This window comes from Tachypleus tridentatus, chromosome 2, assembly GCF_004210375.1.
Source record: "Tachypleus tridentatus isolate NWPU-2018 chromosome 2, ASM421037v1, whole genome shotgun sequence".
Lineage (NCBI taxonomy): Eukaryota > Metazoa > Arthropoda > Merostomata > Xiphosura > Limulidae > Tachypleus > Tachypleus tridentatus.
This window is the reverse complement of record NC_134826.1, coordinates 109,396,505-109,415,806: the sequence shown is the minus strand read 5'-3', so window position 1 is coordinate 109,415,806 and position 19,302 is coordinate 109,396,505. Positions and strand designations below refer to the sequence as shown.

The 19,302-nt window shown below is 31.4% G+C and overlaps 1 protein-coding gene across 7 annotated transcripts in view; it reads right to left on the bottom strand.

The window, feature by feature from the left end:
* LOC143244819 (L-gulonolactone oxidase-like) overlaps positions 1-19,302 on the bottom strand; it is a 64,925-nt gene that overhangs the window by 30,370 nt on the left and 15,253 nt on the right. For 5 of the 7 annotated variants that reach the window (XM_076490182.1, XM_076490187.1, XM_076490188.1 and 2 more), the window contains exons 3-6: positions 13,937-14,062; positions 8,271-8,368; positions 3,149-3,239; positions 1,866-2,051 (exon numbers count right to left, since the gene is read on the bottom strand). In XM_076490182.1, the coding sequence (XP_076346297.1) occupies positions 1,866-2,051; positions 3,149-3,239; positions 8,271-8,368; positions 13,937-14,062 (501 nt within the window). The remainder of the gene's footprint in view (positions 1-1,865; positions 2,052-3,148; positions 3,240-8,270; positions 8,369-13,936; positions 14,063-19,302) is intronic. The other 2 variants (XM_076490184.1, XM_076490185.1) reach the window with 1 other exon arrangement.

Below are 19,302 nucleotides of genomic sequence, written 5' to 3'. Positions count from 1 at the left end.
AGAGGAAAATTCAGTGCCCACTAACCCCACCCACTATGAAGTTCCCCGAAGGATTAAACAACAATGCCAAACAAGGACTCCAGGGTTTCATGAGCACTATACCCAAACACCAGCATCAGACAATGTCCACAACATCCACAGAAAATACCCAACACTGATACTCGGTTGACCCTAGCCCAACAGTACGAGTTGATTGACCCTGGAAGGCCACCCATCTTCAGGTCCCTTTACCATGTACAGGTGTCCACAAAATCAGTTAATAAAATTCAAGATGCTTTTGGATAGTCAACTAGTTTCACTAGGGAAGTATCTTGCCTAATTATCTTTTGAAATTCTTTGAAGGGGTTACTCCTCATATAGATGAGAATTTGTTTGTGAATTTGAAGTATATGGACTTTCAAAAAGTATATGACAAGTTTCTAGAGGTTATGCAAATGGAATTTTCAAACTAGTCAGTCTGACTGTGACTCCATAAATTCACAGACAAATCTTTTTAGTAATATTTCTTGATTAAAAACCCTTTTTTTTGCACAAAAGACTTGTAATGTTTAATAAAATCTTACCAAATTTTGTGAAAACACACTTAATACATCAAGAGTTATAGTATGTATTATTTTTATTGTTACACAATGGTTGCAAGATTGGTCAAAATTATGATGCCTGTATAGAGAATAATAAAAAGCTAGATGTATACTACTTTTTTTTTTTTCCAAAACAAGAGAAAAATGTACCTTAAAAATAATTTATCACATATTTTTGTATGATTATAAATGGATAAAAATTATGTTTTATAAAATGCATTCTGAACATAAAAGGAATAAAACATTATACATTAGTACTAAATACCCAAGTGCAGGTTTCTGTACTTAAAAACTACAAGCCAAACAGGACAACTGACATTCTTAGATTTACTAAGGACCATATATATGCCAATCTGTAGTGAACTGGGTATCAAAAAAAGCAGTCTCTTTTCTCTCCTTCATCCAAATAGATGATCTTTCTGACAACTTCTTGCCATTTTTATCAGGATTAAAGTGCTATTATTTGAAGTAAACTTCACTAAACACTAAAGCTTTAAAAGTAAAAACTATGATTTGCATCTTTGAGTAATGTGATGACTCAAGGATCACTTATAATGCTGAGTGTAGAATGTGTAATATGATAAAGGAAATGGTGCTATATGGTTGTTGGAAACTAAGTTCCTGACGAACTAAGAAACTCATACAGTCTACTTTACATTGTTTTTTTGAGTAATGACAAGGCAAATACAAGAAAAATAAGCTGACACCACTGTGTCATATTTGAGGAGTGAGGACCAAGTGTACGTCTTATTCCTCTGATTGCCCAAGTATATTTGTTATGTGATACCAAATCAGTTTATATTACATAATCTAATTTTGCATATTTAGGTAATCCATTAGTCCTTCTAAGGCACATAAACTGTTTATATAAAAGCCTGGTAGTTACTTCACAATTTGTGGAAAAACAACTGGGCAAAAGAGTAATACAATGATATGCTCAGCTTGAGTTGAAGACATTTTTTTTTTTTTTACTCAAGTTGCTATGGAATAAACTTGATCACAGCATAGAATAAAGTGCAAGGTTTTACCAAATCCAAAAGATATTACCCAACGACAACAACAAAAACTACGTATAAATATTTCCAAAACTACGAATTTTGCACAGAATATTTGATTTAAAACTTCTTCTAGATATCCTTAAAATTATTTGTAACAGCAGTAATATTGAAAACATTTCTTCAGTTTATTCTATTTCAACATTTGTATACAAGTAATTTACTTCAAATTTCAGCAAATTCTACTGTTTGAATTTAAAATTTGAAAAAAATTTAACAAGTCCAACACCTCTCTCAGTGTTGATGTAAATTGATGTTTTTCAAGATGAAATGCTGGTTCACATTGGTAAGTTATGGTGATAAGTATTCCCATGGCTCCTAGCCCACATGCTGCAGCCAGAAATATTTCTTTGTTTTCTTCTCTTGAACATTGAATTTTTTGTCCAGAAGATGTTAAAAGCTCCAATTCAACAACCTAAAGTTTTTTTTAAAAAAACACACCAGATAAAACTACATAACGCTAGTATAATGTAATATCCAAAAATTTAGAAATTAAAAGTTTTTAAACTTAAAAGGACACTATTTAAATAATTTGTAAAAAAATAAACACATTAAACCTTTCTTGCTCTTTATATCATTAGACAATTATTTTTAACTATGATAAATTTACTAGCAATCAAATGCCATTACTAATAACACAAAATGTAGTGAAAGATCATGCAGGATACTACCTCAAGATGACAGATTTGTCAGTTTACTAATAGTTATAGCAATCAAATATCTTATAATAAAAGTTAATTTGTTTTACTTAATCATACACAAATTAAAGAAAATGTCTCAAATGATGCACTAATTATGAACAGTTTGGCCTGTATTTCAAATTGTACAACAAATTATTAATAAGGACAAATATTTGAAGTAACTCTATGATGAGAAAAAACAAAATTGAAAACACGAAAAACAAATAAATTAAATTCAACTCTGTTTGCAAAGACATGTAAAAATGAAAGAAGAATAACAAGCTGACTGATTAAGTCACTTAAAATTTCAGATTCAGCCTTTAATAAAATCAACTGCAGTGTGTTACCATCTGTCAACAAAAAAATAAACAAATGTTAAAAAAAACCTAAAGTTTGCAATTATAAATACTTTTTTATTCAATTATAAGCACAAAGTATAACTTTCTTTATATTATACATAATTTATAGTTGTAGTATATATCATTTAAGGAAAAAAAAATCCACCATTTGATTATTAAACTCGGTTAAAATTCAATTTTACAATATAGTGTATGACTAACATGCAAATAGTTTCTATATTTAAGTATCAATAAACAGATAAATGGAACTTAGTTATGTTAAAAACATTTAATATACCAAGAAAAATGTTTAAATCAAAGAAAAACATTTTAATATAGCCAAATTATATAAGCCATATAAACCAGAAATGCAGCAAAAAGGATTATATGGATAGATTTTTTGTTTTACATAAATGTAATTTATTATTTACTGAAACATAAGATTGTAGTTATCAATATAATTTAAAGAGTTAAAAGGAAAGTTCTTGACTCACATATGTTGACATTGTTCCATAGTTACCACCAGTTCCATGTGTACCAGTGTTAACAACACCCCCTAATGTAACGTCTGAAACTGCTCCTAAACTAGAAAAATGGACAAAGAAATACAAACAATAAACAATGAATCATAGTAACATTTAATTTTCAAGATATTTCTAACTATAGACTAATTACATTTATTAACCCAAAAATTATTGTAGTCTTTTTCACATATTTTAAAGGTATTTGTGTCAAATTGTTTGTGGTTCATTATAGGGTTGCTATTAATATGAATCACTACATAAAGTAAAACAATGAGACAGATTGAGCACATTATATTAAAACATTTTAAGCACATAAATTGGTAAATCACAAGACAACACCAGCATTTCTGAATTTGTGGTGAAACAGAAGTATAAGAACTACATTTTGTCATTGTTCAGCATTTCATAGGTAGTGTGATGGCACTGTGTAACTGTTCTTTCCAACACAAAACATGCATACATTCAGATGATAAAGAAGTATTCCTGTGAGATATTTAAAACCTCTAAGAAGCAGACATCTCTTAATGGCACTGAAAAAAAATATGGATAAATGTGGGACACCATGACCATCCAGTAAAAGAGATGCAACAAGTCATACCTCAACTGTGGTCAGTTAATTGCAGCTCTTTAACTGGTGAGAATCTACAAACATGATGATAAGCAAAAAAGGCCATTCATGTACCCTGCACAACAGAATGTAACATAATGAAGAAATATTTCCATCTAGAAAAGTTTGAAAAGTCGTGCACACATGTCACTTCCATGATATATTTATTCCACTACTACATATCTGAAGCAGCTGCAGAATGAAACAGCTATTCATGCTTTTCCATATGATAATATATGGATCACCAGGTGTATATCCTAGGTATTTTTGTGCAATTCGACTTAAAACAAGTGTTGAAAAACATCAACACATAAATTAAGTGTATTATGGAAAGCATACAAAGTAATGGTATGTTTCTGACATGACTGTCTTATGATAGAAAAAATTTTAACACATAATTCATGTTGTAGGGCTGTTGTCAAGATACACAGCTATGAAACAGAATGACCAAACAAGGGCTGTAATAATGTGGTAAGACTTTAATATAATGTACTCAACCTTTCTGTGTTACATGTTAATTGCATTAATTACCGTTTGGTTATTATTTCTATTTAAATAAAAAATGAGCAATTTCACCCACTTTTTTGGCCAGTTTTAAAACAAAAACTAAAAGATTATATATTAAAAATGAAAACAAGATACATAAAGTTTTCTTTGAAGTTCTAAAACATAAAACAGAATAACAGTTACATCACTCCCACTACCAGTAAGATCCAGATGTTTCTTTTTATTGTAACTGAACTATATTTTCCAGACTTGTGGGCTAATAAAATTCAGAAAGAAAGAGGGCAAGTTGAAGTAACCATTGTTTATTTTAGTAAATGAATAGAGCCAAGTCCAGAAACAAATAAACTAGACGTTATTTAGCAACATTAAATTACAAAAACTAGCCCCCTTGAAATATTGCTTTAAAATATTAAGAAATATCATGAATTACTTCTTCTAATTTATCAACATGTCAACTCCAATAAGAAAATGTTAAACAATTTTATCAGTAATGGAAATATTTCTGACACCTAATTGAGCTAAAACTCAATATTAACATTGCTCTCAAGTCTTATTATTATAAAAAAGCACAAACATGAAAAACAATGTTGAATCAAAGGTAGATTGAGATTCATATTAAGTTTGTATTTTAAACAGCTTGTCTATTGAATAATTCAAGAGAATAAACTTCTTAACACACATTTTAGATACTATTCAAGCCTTATATAACACCAAGTGTATTGTTATGAATAGAACACAACTAAATACATATGCTCTACCACTATAAGAAGCCTTGTTCTTACAATATTCATCCTTCTCCAGGGTTACTATTGAAGGTTTAAGTTCCCCAAAATCAGTATAACTCGGTAATAAGTGGTGAATTAAATAACAGACTGGGCTTCATATTTATTTTTAATATCTAAAATATGGCATTTTTTTAAACCTCAAGATAAAACCAGAACTAAGCCAAAATAAGATATCACATAAGAGTCACTTACAAACACATGGTTTGCTTTAAAAATAAGAGAAGAAGCAGAAACAACCTGGAAGAAACAGTTGGCTTGGTTAAACTTCATTGAAGCACATGGGTCAGGTGACTCTGACGATAAGAGCCAGAAAGCCCCTCTAATCCCTTCTGAATAAAAAGGGAGAAATTTGCCCTGCATGTTTTTCTGACAAAGAATGTAATATGAGAAAATGAAGTACAGGTGTAAAAAAGGTTGAGACTGCTGTTCAAAGTCTTCAAGATGTGGTCATTTATAGATAACCTGTTTTTATTTAGATTTGGCAGATCCATAAAGAAAATAAATTCTGTGATTACTGATCCCATCCACCATGAAGTTCTACAAGAGATGCACTACAATGTCAACAAGAACACTGCAGCAATGCCACAGTTTTGTGAGCAATATATCAAAACATCAGCATCAGACATATCCACAACATCTGCTGAAAATGTCCAACACTGGTACTAAGTTAATCGTAGCCCAACAGGACCAGCAAACTGATCCTGGAGGGGTACCCATCTACAGAATTCAAGGCAAAAGAGGCATGTTGCAGTTGGCCCCCTCAATCACCAAAATCCTACCCTCCCTTTTATGAGTCACTACACAAAGCTAATACACAGGTGGATGTTCAAATCCCAGAGAAGGTAAACTAAAAATGCAGAACCTTCCCTAGATGGTCCCCCCACCACCACACACTGGAATCTACACTTGAATCAAGATTCTAGGCTGAGATCAAACTTTAGCAAAGTTTGTTTTGAATAGATCAAGTAAACTGGGATAACACCACCAGCAAAATTTAGTGTTCAAATTTAATTTCAGAAAATTCTTAGGAAATACTAAAAATAAGCAATGTTGATAAAACTAAAATAAGTTCAGAATGGTTAAATACAACATAATTGAAGTCAAAACTACACATCTCTGGAAGCATGCATTTCTATACAGAAGGAAGGAATTTAAGAATGACTATGTTGGAAACAGATTCTCATAACACTGTTGCTGAAGCAGGATTTATAGTCACCTGACCTGCATACTCACTGCTTAAAGAATTGATTCAAAACATGCATCAGTAGAGAACCTTCTACTGATTAACACAATGGATTTGGCACAGACATGGGAAAAATGGAAAATATATTAGAAGTGGATCTTGGAGAAGTTTATGACAACATAAAGGAAAAGAAAATGTTATAAATATTCTTTTAACATGTTTATGAAATGTGCAGTCATGAAATGGAAGTCAGACATGTACAATGAAATTGAATTTAATTATGTGGTGATGAAGATTTAAGTGATTATGGAGATTACAGTGAGAATAATTCTGATTCTAGCAAGTCTAGTTGATCATGTGATTAGGGTGAAATAGATGAGATTCTTTTTAAAAGAACTAATTGCACAGGAATCATTTGATATTGACACTGCTAATGGAGAGGAGTCTTCTGTGCACAATGTGTAACACATAAATACAAATAGGACAAAGGATCTTGATACATGTAAATGACTGAAAAATAGATTTACTTCATATTAGCTTAATTTTTAGATGTGTGTTTATGCAAGTTCATGACTTAACTTTATGTATGAACAAATAGTGAAACTTATGTTTCATTTTCAGGTAAAATATTAAAAATCATTTTACTCTTATCTGTAATTTCATCATCATTTTCATGTTTCATCTGCTCAAAGCAGATTACTGTCACAGGGCACCACTGTTATTTTTTCTTTCTGCCATTCTAACAGTTACCATATTATGTTCCCATCCACTCTTTAATGCTATTCATCCATGTATTTCTTGGTCTATCTCTTCCTCCAAGCAACAGTCTTTGTAATCCATTTCTTCTAAATATATGTCCAAAGTATTCACATTTTTTTCTTGATAATTGATAATATTGTTCTTCTGGTTTTCATCATTATAATATTTGTTTCTTTGTTTTATATTCTGTCCAATACATTTTGAGGTACTCTATTATATATTCATATTTCAAATGCCTCAGTCTTTTTTTTTTTTTTTTTATACAACACTTTGGACACTCTCCGCACTTCAGCATCATATATTAAGGTTGACCACACACAGCATTTGACTTGTCTCATCCATGTTATGTTAATGTTTCTTGATGTTCATACTTTTGACATGTTAAATTCATTTTGAGTTATTTCTGTTCTTTGAATTTCAACTTTGCTCTTACCATCTTCAGTGCATGTGTCCTACATATATGAAATGCTTTATTTGTTCAGTTGATGTTCTTTCTGTAGTTAGATTTATTCAACGTAAGTCTTGGTTCATAGTTACTACCATTGACCAGGTGTTTTTAGTATTCATCTCTATTCCATAGTCTTTACAATTTTTTATTTACTTTGTTTACTAATTCTTGTGAATCTTATAAACTTAAGAATTAGTAGTGTTGTGTCATCTGCATATCTTATGTTGTTGATGTTATTTTTTCCCTTTATATATTCTATTTCTCTAAATATTTTTATTGTATAGGTTGAACAAACTAGACAATAATACACATCTCTTTTATGCCTTTCTTGATCTTAAACTCTGGTGTTACTTTCTGTTGTATTCTTACTACTGCTGTTTTTCATCCCAATACATTTTTGAAATTATCTTAATATCTTTTTCATCAGTTCCTATCATATATAGTCAAGATAGGTGCTAGACTTTAAAGAGATTTTAACATTATAATTTTTCCAATTTTTACTATTATTAATATTATTGTTACTTTATTTATCAAATTTGCCTTTTACCCTTACTTTCCCTTTGGAATACAAATAGAGGTTTATTTAATAGGAAAACAACACAACTTAGTCTATACAAATTAAATTTTAGTGCTCAGTTTTGACAACAATCAATAGAGATAGGCATCAGTCTGCTAACAATCCCTGTATACTGTTTGGAGAGTGGCTGTGTACAGCCCTCATGCATTTTAGAAACATCAAGGCCTGATATTACCATTATTCTAGTGAAACAACAAATATATTATTAAATGTAACAAATACTTACACAGGTAGAGCCAGGCCATACTTTGGGAGATGTTTCTCATTCAACTCTTGCAGTGTGACTCCAGCCTGAACTTTAATCATTGAACTCTCTTCATTAACCTATAAAAATAATTATCATTCACTTATAATAATGTTAATTGTTTTCATTAGGTAAACATCTAAATTAATATTCAAAGTTAATTTTAGGTAAAGTGAGGTTCAGTTCTTTCAATATATACTTCTACACCACCAACAGTTGTACTATTTTAAAATAAATCGATAACTTACACTGAAAAATAATGTTTTTTCTTATCCAGTAAAATATTTTTTTCTGATCCTTCTCCTGTCAATACAGAATTATTCAACTTAAAGTATATAAAATTAATACAAAATATAATCCAAACAGAAGTATATAAATATACCTGAAAAAGAACATGTCAGCTAAAATGTAACTAACCTGGTGAACATTTACCACCACAATTGAATAATCACAAAACCTTCTTGAGGGAACAAAATAAGGCTTGTTGCATGACCAATGGCGCAACAAATGTGAAAAAATAACTGAATTAAGAATATAGAGTCCAAGGTGTATCTTCACACTGATGAATACTAGTAAAAATATTTGGAATAAAGAAAAAGGTTGGAATGCTCGAGATACAAACATCTTCATTTAAACAATATTCAGAGTAAAAAGCCTTTTCTTTCACTTACATTGTTAGAGGATGAGACAGACTAAATGAACCAATAGATCCCTTGTTATTCTTAAGCATTATGTTAACAAAAAGTAGGATCTCTAATGCAAACACCATGGTTGCCTGTGGCAAGCAAATGGTTTAGTTTCTGATCTAATAAAACCCAAGACAATCTCTTTGAATATGTACAGTAACTAATATTAACTTTCAGTCAGAATAAGCTGTGGTCTTAGAGTAAAACTAAACATTAACCTATCAATTAATATAACTAAATGTACTTATATTTTTACTGATAAAAGATTAGAAATCATTGTTTCACCAGTAGGGTATTTTCTCTATTAAAAATATTATAAGCCATAGAATCGAAAGGTTTAGTCACTTTAAAAGATTTAGGTTAGTCCTAAACACACACATACTTGTGCCTCAATTATCTATGCCTCTGTTTCTGTGATCCTCAATTATGTTTTTTTTTTCTTTCTGAAAACAAATGTGCCATTATAATTCTAGATAACAGTTTACATGTTTTAAAGAAATTGTTGCTCATAAATTAATTTTAGTTAAAAGTTCAGGTGTTGCATGATATCTGGGGTTTTGGCATGAGCTTAAATCATAAGATAGGTAGTTCATGCCTAGCCTTGCCCAATTTTAGCTGTCAATCTAAGAATGCAAAATATTTGTAGCTTGGTTAACTTTATTTGATTAGTGATTAAAAACAAAGTATACAAAAATACACATTAAGATTTCTCAAACATTTCATTCAAATTTAGTTCTTGTCCATTATTCTGTACTGCACAGCAGGCATCCTTTAACCATAGAACCAAGCATTTAATACACAGTCGACAGATGGGATGGCATCTTTTTCAGTTTGAATATCCACTATTTACTCATCTGTGAGACTTTTGTAGGTTGTCAAATTATTGTTCTCTTCCTGCCATTTATGAATGTCAATTCATAGCTTTGTTGGGGTAGTTTTTCTCTTCTTCAGGTGTTTGAAGAATGGGAGTTTCATTTTCAGGTATTTTTCAGCATAGCAGGTTGCATAATGATCCAATTGTCCTGACTACAGAGTATAGGTTACAGGCTTTAATGCCAACAATTACTGAAACATGTTAGTGGAAAGGTGAGGTCATCTATCTCTTCTTCAGTGCAGCTACAACCCCTTGATCCATTGGAATTGGACTAATGGAACTTACAAGATTCTGAGAAATCAACAACGACCAACAGACACTTATTTTTCACAATCACAATGATTGTGACAACTTTTATAATTTTTCATGATAACCTGATTCAATGACAGTAGAAATATTATAAATTAAAACAAAGAATTTAAATATTCTGAACATATTTTATTTAAATTAAGCAATGAGCTAACTAGTGAGAGATACTAGTGCTTCAATTATCTTTTGTCTCTTACATGCAACTATTTGGTTTCCCCAGTACAGAGTGGTAATTGAGGTATTAAGTTACAAATGAAAAATAACCTGATCTTACAAAAGTACAAAAACATGTTCATTTGTCAGGAAACTGATTTAGTGTCTTTGAATTAATCTCAACCAAACTTGGACCAGAGAGAAATGTAGGGCAGGTATTACTTAACTCCTCCCACTCTTGGTCATACCCAGAGCAAAAATGACATTTTAGATAATAGCTCCTTAGTTTTAGACCAATCTTTATTTCTAAATTTTTTTTTATTAGAATTATCAAAGATTCAGATTTTTCTGTAAAAAATGGAAACCAAAGAACTAGGTCAGACTATTAGAGTGGCATGACTATCTGAAAATCCTTTATCACATGGCCAATTCTATTTTGGGAGTTCAATAGTAGGATTATCAAAAAATCTATTCTTGCCCAGGAAGACAGAAGAACTTCTAAGTGATCTATCAAGAAGCACTCAGAATGTCAACAAACACAAAAGCAGTAGATAGGGACTGATAAAAGTAATAAAATAATATGCAGCAAAGTAAAGAAAAGTAAGGTAACCTTAACACAATTTCTATGATGTGCATTAAGCTAGGTGTGAAATAAGGTACTTATAAAACAAAATACATGATTATGGAACCAGGATTCCATGTGAGTGTTTGCTATTGACATCATCATATTACAGTGTCACAAACAGTTTATGGCAAGAGTAATAATGATTCAGTGCTTTATGATTGGCAAGTTTCTACTTCAGGTGTTAATAATAAAATAAACATAGCAAATAGACATTAAAATGTTAGAAGTAGCAACTCTCAGAATAATTCCTTAGTTATTACTAAAATGGATGGAATATATTACTCATTTTAAATTGTTTTTTATTGTGTTTACTAGTTCAGTCAAACTAACCAAATGCATGTAGAGTTAAGGTAAAGTAATAAAATATAAAATTTTAGTGAAAAATAATGTTTCATATTTTCTTAATAAGGTTTTAAGTGATTATACAAATGAAATTTGATAACTGTTAGATTAAGAAAAGTATTTTGTAGTCTTAAATTGAAAATCATTTTGCATTTGGAGCAGTAAATACCCAAAGTCAATACATTCAAAGACAAATTTATTGTAAAAACAATTATTTAAAAATTTATTTTTTGGTTACAAAACCAATTTGTAATGTCTACTAAAGGCTTGAAAAATTTCATGAAGGTACACAATCCAAATTTAAAGTTATAGTATGAATACTAATGGTCACTTTGTGGTCACATTGCTAACAATTGTCCAAGGCTTTAGAAAAAGGATTAAAGACAATACAAGGCAAGGCTTTACATTTGAAAAATGGTATATTCACGAGTTGCTTATATAGAGAAAACAGAAAAAAGTAAAAACACTTCCTAAAATGAAGAATGATATCTGGCAAACATTAGAAAGTTTCCAAAGACAAATAATCATGCTGAAAAATAACTATGAAAGATGTTTGTGATAACTTAACTAAGACTAGAAGTTCAAACTCTTTTGCCTGTTACTGTTTCAGAACAATTTCTAGCTTCGTATGTTACTGATTCAATACTCTCAGTTTATCATGTTAATTGTACAGAACACACCCAGTTTGGCTGTTACAAGATCAGGACACTCTCAGTTCACTCTAACCTTTACTTCCATAAATATTATGCTGAATATTCATGTGACCCTCATTCTGATTGACTATGACCTGCTTAGGTTATGCAAGTCAAGAAATGTGTATGTAGTACTTTTTTTGGTCAATATCTATTCATCCTAAATTGAAATATGTCCACAAGGTTGAAAAGAATTTCCCACTTAGCAGTGATTTTTGACTCATGACCTTCCAAAGTTAAAAAGGTCTGTATATTGGGTCAAAATCCATCCACCCTTTCTTGAGATATTCTGTCCTAAAAGATTAGGACAGATGGAAACACCAATATACAACACTCAGTTCCATAAAGCAGTGGGAGAATAATGAGAAACCATGCTAAACTTAAAAAAAATTATTTGGTTCACAAAAGTTGAAATAGGCAGGAAAGCTATTTACCTGAAGTAATTATAAATGACTAAATTTAGCTTTGTCAATTTTTGCCTTTAATCCATCCTCTCACCTGTAAACAAATATGGGAAACATTTGTTATAAAAATCCTCTGGTGAATATCAATATCAGAAGGACTTGTTCAAATCTCTATTACCTATACATGGCTAACTACAACCAACCCTGTATCAGTTTTGATACTTAGTGTTTGATAAATTACAAAACACAAAAAGTGTACTGAAAAGAGTATTCTCATCAAATTTTATTTTATTCTCAATGATGAAGTTCACTAATCTATAACCCATTCATATATAAACAAGTTAAAATTATCTCAAGATGAGAAAATATGAGAGAATAATTCAGTCAGGATTGTACACATCAACTATAAAATTAAGTAGATTTGTAATTTGTCTAATTTTTGCATTCCAAGCTCTAATTTTGGTGAAATCATAACAGTCTACAAGTGAGCTATAAATCCTTAATTGGTTTTCTTCATGAAACTCTAATATACTTTACATGTATTACCCTACAAGTTCTGTAAATTATTTTAATATGAACTTCATCTTTTTTTTTTCTCTTTAAAATATGGTAAACATGCACAAATTTGCTAAAAAATGAGCAAATCAAATTCTCTGTGAGAATTTTTAGTTGTATTCATTCTTCAAGAAAAATGATATAGAATGTGAAGTGCAGAAGTATAGCTGTTAAGTTGAGAAAGTTGGCAAAATGGTAATTAGCTGCACCACTTGTTCAAAGCAGCTCATTTCATTGTAGAGATGAAGTTCAGATTTCTACTGTCTGATTTGGTGTATTTATTGCATTAAATTTAGCAATAATCTTGAAGTTTTCTTCTACTGAAATTATATTCTACATCAAGAAGTAAGAAGTATCCTAATAATGTATTAATAACGATTATGAAATACTTCTTTAATTTACAGTTAAGAGCAAATTCTAAACTTACTATAAACAGGAAGTTAAAATGTGTGAATTAGAAAATAGCAATAAAGTTAAACATTGCCATTTTATCCTCTACATTCTAGCTGGATGTTTTATTATTGTATGTTTTGGTTATGGGAGACAAGCCAAAATGCTGAAAATTTTATTTATAATATTTGACATGTAATGGGAATTTTGTTTAAAACTAAACTATTTATAAAAGCTACTACAGTAACAATATAGGAATTATTCTATAAAATACATTTATTTTTCAATATATAAGAAACTAATATGAATTTGGTCAATTCAGTTATGAAGAGATGAATTCACAGACATGTTTTGGTTGGTAGACAAAATCATTCATAATTTTGAAAGGAAGAGTTTAAAAATATTACTGAAGCAAATGTAACAAAACCAAACTCATTTAATGCTGCAAGAAATCTAAATTACATTTTATTCAATCCTGTAAAAATGAATCTTATTTATTCAGCTAAAACAATGATTACTAATCCTAAATGAGAAAATTAGGTCTTTCAAAGTAAGGATTTGTTGGATTTTGTTTTTTTTTAAATATTAGCTAAATATTTCATAAGACAAAATGATCACCTCTAACACTTTGTTCATATGTTGCAGGCTAATCATAAAATCTGTAGTGCATGCAATGTCTGATGGAGAATGGCCATTTCCAACCACTCGTATCTTCTTCTTCTCCTCACGAGCCAGATTAATAATCTTGGATAAAATTTAAAATACAAGATTTGTAAAGAATTTTAAAAGTTCTATTTTTAAATTAAATAATGCCAGTCACCTCTAATACATATAATGTACACTTGAGAAATATTAAATAAATTGGTTTATAAACTTTTGTTTAGACAAATTTTTCAAACATGTTTAATTGAAAATACATAAAAAGTCACTTCTAATACATATAATGTACACCAGAGAAATACTATATAAATATTCTGTTTAGACAAATTGTTTAAAACATGTTTAATTGAAAATACATGAAAACAGTCTTCCTAGTTTGTTTTACAAAACTGACTAGCAATTAATAAACCACTTTTGTAAAACAAAACAAATTTCTTTATTTCAACATTAGAAAAGAATCACCTTTAATACCTACATATGAAATCAGCTAATATAATTTTAATCAATACAATTTTAATTTCTCTCAGTTTTTAATGCACAAATTAATTAAGCTAAAGGAAGGATATTTTGAAAGATGTTAAACCTTATACTATTGGTTTAAATAAGAACTAATCCAGCTTTTGTCTCCTATGCATACAAGATTTTACATTTACTAATATTAACCACTTATTGAGTAAAATTTCTTATCAAAATGAATTTTTAATTCTCTTCAAAAACAATAAATTACAATATCACATGGCAGAAATGTAACTTTCTTTAAATTATGTAAGAAAATCCAATATTATAGCATAATGGATTCATAAACTTAAGTACTTTTACTCATAAACAATACAACATTATTGCAATGTTAGAACTTCTCATTATATGTTATACCTTCATGTAAACTATTACAATAATAATGATGCAGCAAGATCTGGAAATAATATTACAATCATATTTACTAATTAATGTTACAAAAACTTCAACAAATAGTTTCCTTAAAATATTCAGTAAATTGGTAAATGGAAGAAAGCACAGATTACAGGAAAGAGCAGAAATTACAAAATGCATGAGACGTCATATTATAGCTGTTCTTAACAAATGGTGAAATGTTCAGTAAACCCATCACAATAATTTAAGGTCTAAGGGCATTGTAAATCATTAAGAGCTGGATGGCCATTGTTATGATTAAGCTTTCATTAATGCTAGATCAAGATCTAAAGATCCTAGAGTAATGAGAAAGAGATCATTATGTGAAATGTTAGAAATTTATAAGTAATGTTTGTTAGAAAGTCAATGGATAGGTTCAACAGGTATTTGTGCAGAAATATAATTTCTTTGTGTAAAATAGAGTAATTTGAGCAGAATTTAAAGTTAAAATTTTCCTTACCTGAAAATGTATTTCTAATAAATACCTCCTAACACAGACAGATATTTTCCACATGCAACTGCCTTTGAGATTTGCTTTCCACTAGCTTTTAGGAAACTCCCACCTAAACTCACGAGATTACTCATGACTTGTACTACTGCATAACGACATGATCATGCAGTAAAAGCTCTCCTCCAATAGCAGACATCACGATGTCCTTGAGCACTAACTCTCTCTTTTTGTACTTGTGATTTTCATTCTATGATGAAGTAAAGAATACAAGTTGCACTGGAAGTGTGAAGGAAGGGTGGGAAATGTGTGAAAAAGGTGAGTATCTATCAAAATACATTTTCAGGTAAGAAAAATGTTAAATTCCAAGTCAATAAAAAACTCTTTACACAGAAACTAGAATTCTACATTGATATGATAGATGAACTGGTGTAAAATTTACAAAGACAAGCTCTCTTTAGAAAGCTATAGTGTGATTCTTGATGTGTGGGAATCCATAGTTGCAAACTCATGAGAGACTACATCTCATTTCTTCCAGGTACTCTCTTCACTCAGCACAAAAAGGAAGAAGAGGAAAACAAACCCCATGTATCAGGTGTATGAGTAGAATATGAACATGGTTGTCTGTTTACTTGCACACAAGAGACTGGAAAGCTAATGTGCAATGTTGTAAGGGAACATTCAGACCATACCTACTTCGCACTTCAACTCTACTCTCTGATTTGTTGGAGTGACACTAACTACAGGAGGAGGACATAAAAATTAATTGCACATGCTTGTCTCAATGGTACCAGCAAACTCTTGGACTTACATCAGCTGTGAGAAGAGTGCGCAGAGTTCATGCCATAGTGTGTGCAATGGTAGGGCGTGCTCGCCTCAACTCTACCATCAGACTTTTGGACCGACTCTAGCTATGGAAGAAGGACACAGAAATTTTTGTTATAAAATATGTAATATTAAGAGTTCACACACTGACTTGACTGGATAGCACCAGCTTTGGAGAAGAGCATGTGCATATATAGTATGTGCTCACTTGAACTCTAGAAAAAAAGACAATCACAGGAGGATGGCATGATATAGTTCATAGTAGTGCATGCTCACCTTGACTTTACTAGAAAATCACAGCCAACAGGAGGAGGGAACACATCTTGGAATGTGTTCACCTCAACATAACTAAATAGATGTAGAGAGTAGGAGGAGGGCACAACATAGAATGAAGTACTTCTGGCATGTTGGTAAAATAATTACGAGGGGTGATTTATACTACACTGAGAGTGTCACTACTACATTTCCTACCAACTGGTATCCTTTCTTCTAGCTCCTGCTTTTAGGGCTCAATCAGTTAGAGTTCCCCACAGTCCACCAACCCAGTAGCAGCTAGGAACTAGTAAGTGGTAAAAATTTTCCTTTCTCTAGCAGAAGACAAAGGGAAGGAAAAATGTGAAATGGATCCAGAGAAAATGCTTGAATCCCCCAAAATTCTGTTTCAGTCAAAAATGTCTTTTACTGGAGACAGTAGAACCAGTAACTGTATAAACCTATTTTGGAAAGCCAGTGAGCAGAAGCAAGGAAGCACACACAGTACACGTGAGTGCTGGTTCTGTCCATTATAGACCATGGAATACCTACATTCTGGATCAGACAGTAAACAGCTATCACAATATACCATAAGGATAACTCATGTGGTTTTGCAAAACACCCCATCTCAACAGAGGGAATATATGGAGCCAGAGCAGATGGTATGAGCACCTTCTGTTACCCTGGTTCAATGTAGAATTTTGGGAATGGAGACAGGCAGTGACCTTTAGAAAATGAGACAACTAGATGATGAAGCTATGAGAGATAGTACACATGCCAAATGGAAGAATCTCATTCATCAGCTGTCAGAAATGACTAGCAAGAGAAATAAAAGATCTGATTGGATGAAATGCAAACCATCTGCAAGCAATAACCACCATAAATAATAAACAAAACAAATAATTTGACGAACCCTATCTATAAAAGTAGAAAAAGATTTTTACTACAGTAGGAGAAGCCCCAGAGAATGTTAAGACAGAAACCCTAAAGTAAGCAGCATGAACTAAGTAGCCAAAACCAGCATAAAACACACAATAACAATCTTAGAAGAGTGAATAATAGAGAAAGGTAAGAATTTCTTTGAGCAGTTGAAGACTAAAGGAAGGACTGCTCTGGAGAAATACAAATAACAGGATGATGGAAAGGATACAGTATGAGTCGCTAATGTGAAGGTCAGCATAATGGTAATCACAAGCAAGAAGTAAAAGGGATATGCCAGAGTTATTAGCCAAAGTAGCAACAAATAGGATACAAAAGTCTGTTCAGATCCAAACAATCATAGAAGAGTGAATAATATGGAAGGGAAAGAAGAGGGAGAAAGGACCAATCTGGAAAAACAAGAATATAAAAATGATAGAAATGAGATAGGATGAATAAAGCTCTGTATGATCATCTGAATAGAAAGTGTTTGAAGTTGCAGGTTGCCAATGACTTGAAGGAGCACAGGTGAGTGTGTGCAAGAAAACACTAAGGGTCCCAGTCAGGGATGAAAGCAGAGCAAATGTGTTTATGGATGAGAAAGACCTCGAACAAGGTGGAGAAAAGTGGAGAGGAAACATTCTGCACTATAAAAAAACAACAAAAAAACACAACAATACACAGATTGGTTCATAGTACCTGATACATGGTAGGTGAGTAAATAAATCCACTGAGAATTGATCACATAATGTAGAGCCAGAGATTGAAACCAGGAGGTTCTGGTTCAGATACCGCATGGTGGTTAATTTAGAAAAAAACAAAAATTTGTCAGAATGATACTTAAAGAAATGATCCATTAGGAGTGGTAAGAATGGTATCATACCCAGAAGTCTACCATTATATCATTATTATACCAAAATAATGGTATCATACCCAGTAGTCTACCAGAAGTTTGAGTACATTAATATGGAGAGAGGACCCACCTTGGGTCAATGTGCCACATGTACAAGTAACATTCAGGGCTGCTTCCAAGAAGAGGAGGAAGCATAGGTGAAGTTATATAGCTCCAATATGGGTGAAGGTAGTAGTAATATAGGATCAGTCCAGCCACCCATAAAAATATTAGAATAGCAAAGGAGACAGGAGAACCACTGAGGAAAAAGTATTTCAAGAAGCATCCCTCTGGGCACACAAGAACCTATAATGGAAGGCACATATGTGTGTGACCAAAATAGATAAGCAATTTACATGAAGCCATGGTCACCAAACACTAAACCTCACATGCTGAATGAAAAAGATAGGTTCAAATCTTAGTGAAGAAGTTCGTTAGCTTCCAGACAAAAAGGAGAAGAATGATATCAGCTGATAACGAGCTGAAAAACACTCCTCTCAGTGAATAAGATATTAAATAGAAGTGAGGAACAATTGAAAGTGGAGATGACAGTCTTGAAGAATTATTGGAAGTAGGTGGAAGTTGTAAGAGAAAAAGAAACAAGATGATGGCTGTAAGGAGAAGGGATAAGTTGGCTGATTGGTGTTTACTGGTGCAACTAAGTTATCTGTGCCAAAAAAACAATTAGAAAATAAAATAGAAGTAAAATTATTATAACACATAAAAGAAATCAAATTAAAACAAAACAATGGAAAAAATTCAGATAATAGTTTAAATAGAATTAAAAAGACCAATGGCCCTTAAAAATTTAAAAACACATGTATTGCAGTTAGTGTCACCAATGTTAATGACACTATCCTGCTTCAGGAATAAACCCATAGAAAAAATGTCTAAAATAGTGCCATTGTTCAGAGTTGTAACAACAGCATGATGGTAAACTGTGAGCGATTGTGACTTGAGTATCACAAAGACCATACACTGATGTATCAGTCCCAGTTAAAAGAAAATGATGAATTAAAAACTGTGACCAATGCTAGGACAGCTTCCTCCTTCTGATCTTTATGGAAACAAGACAGTAGG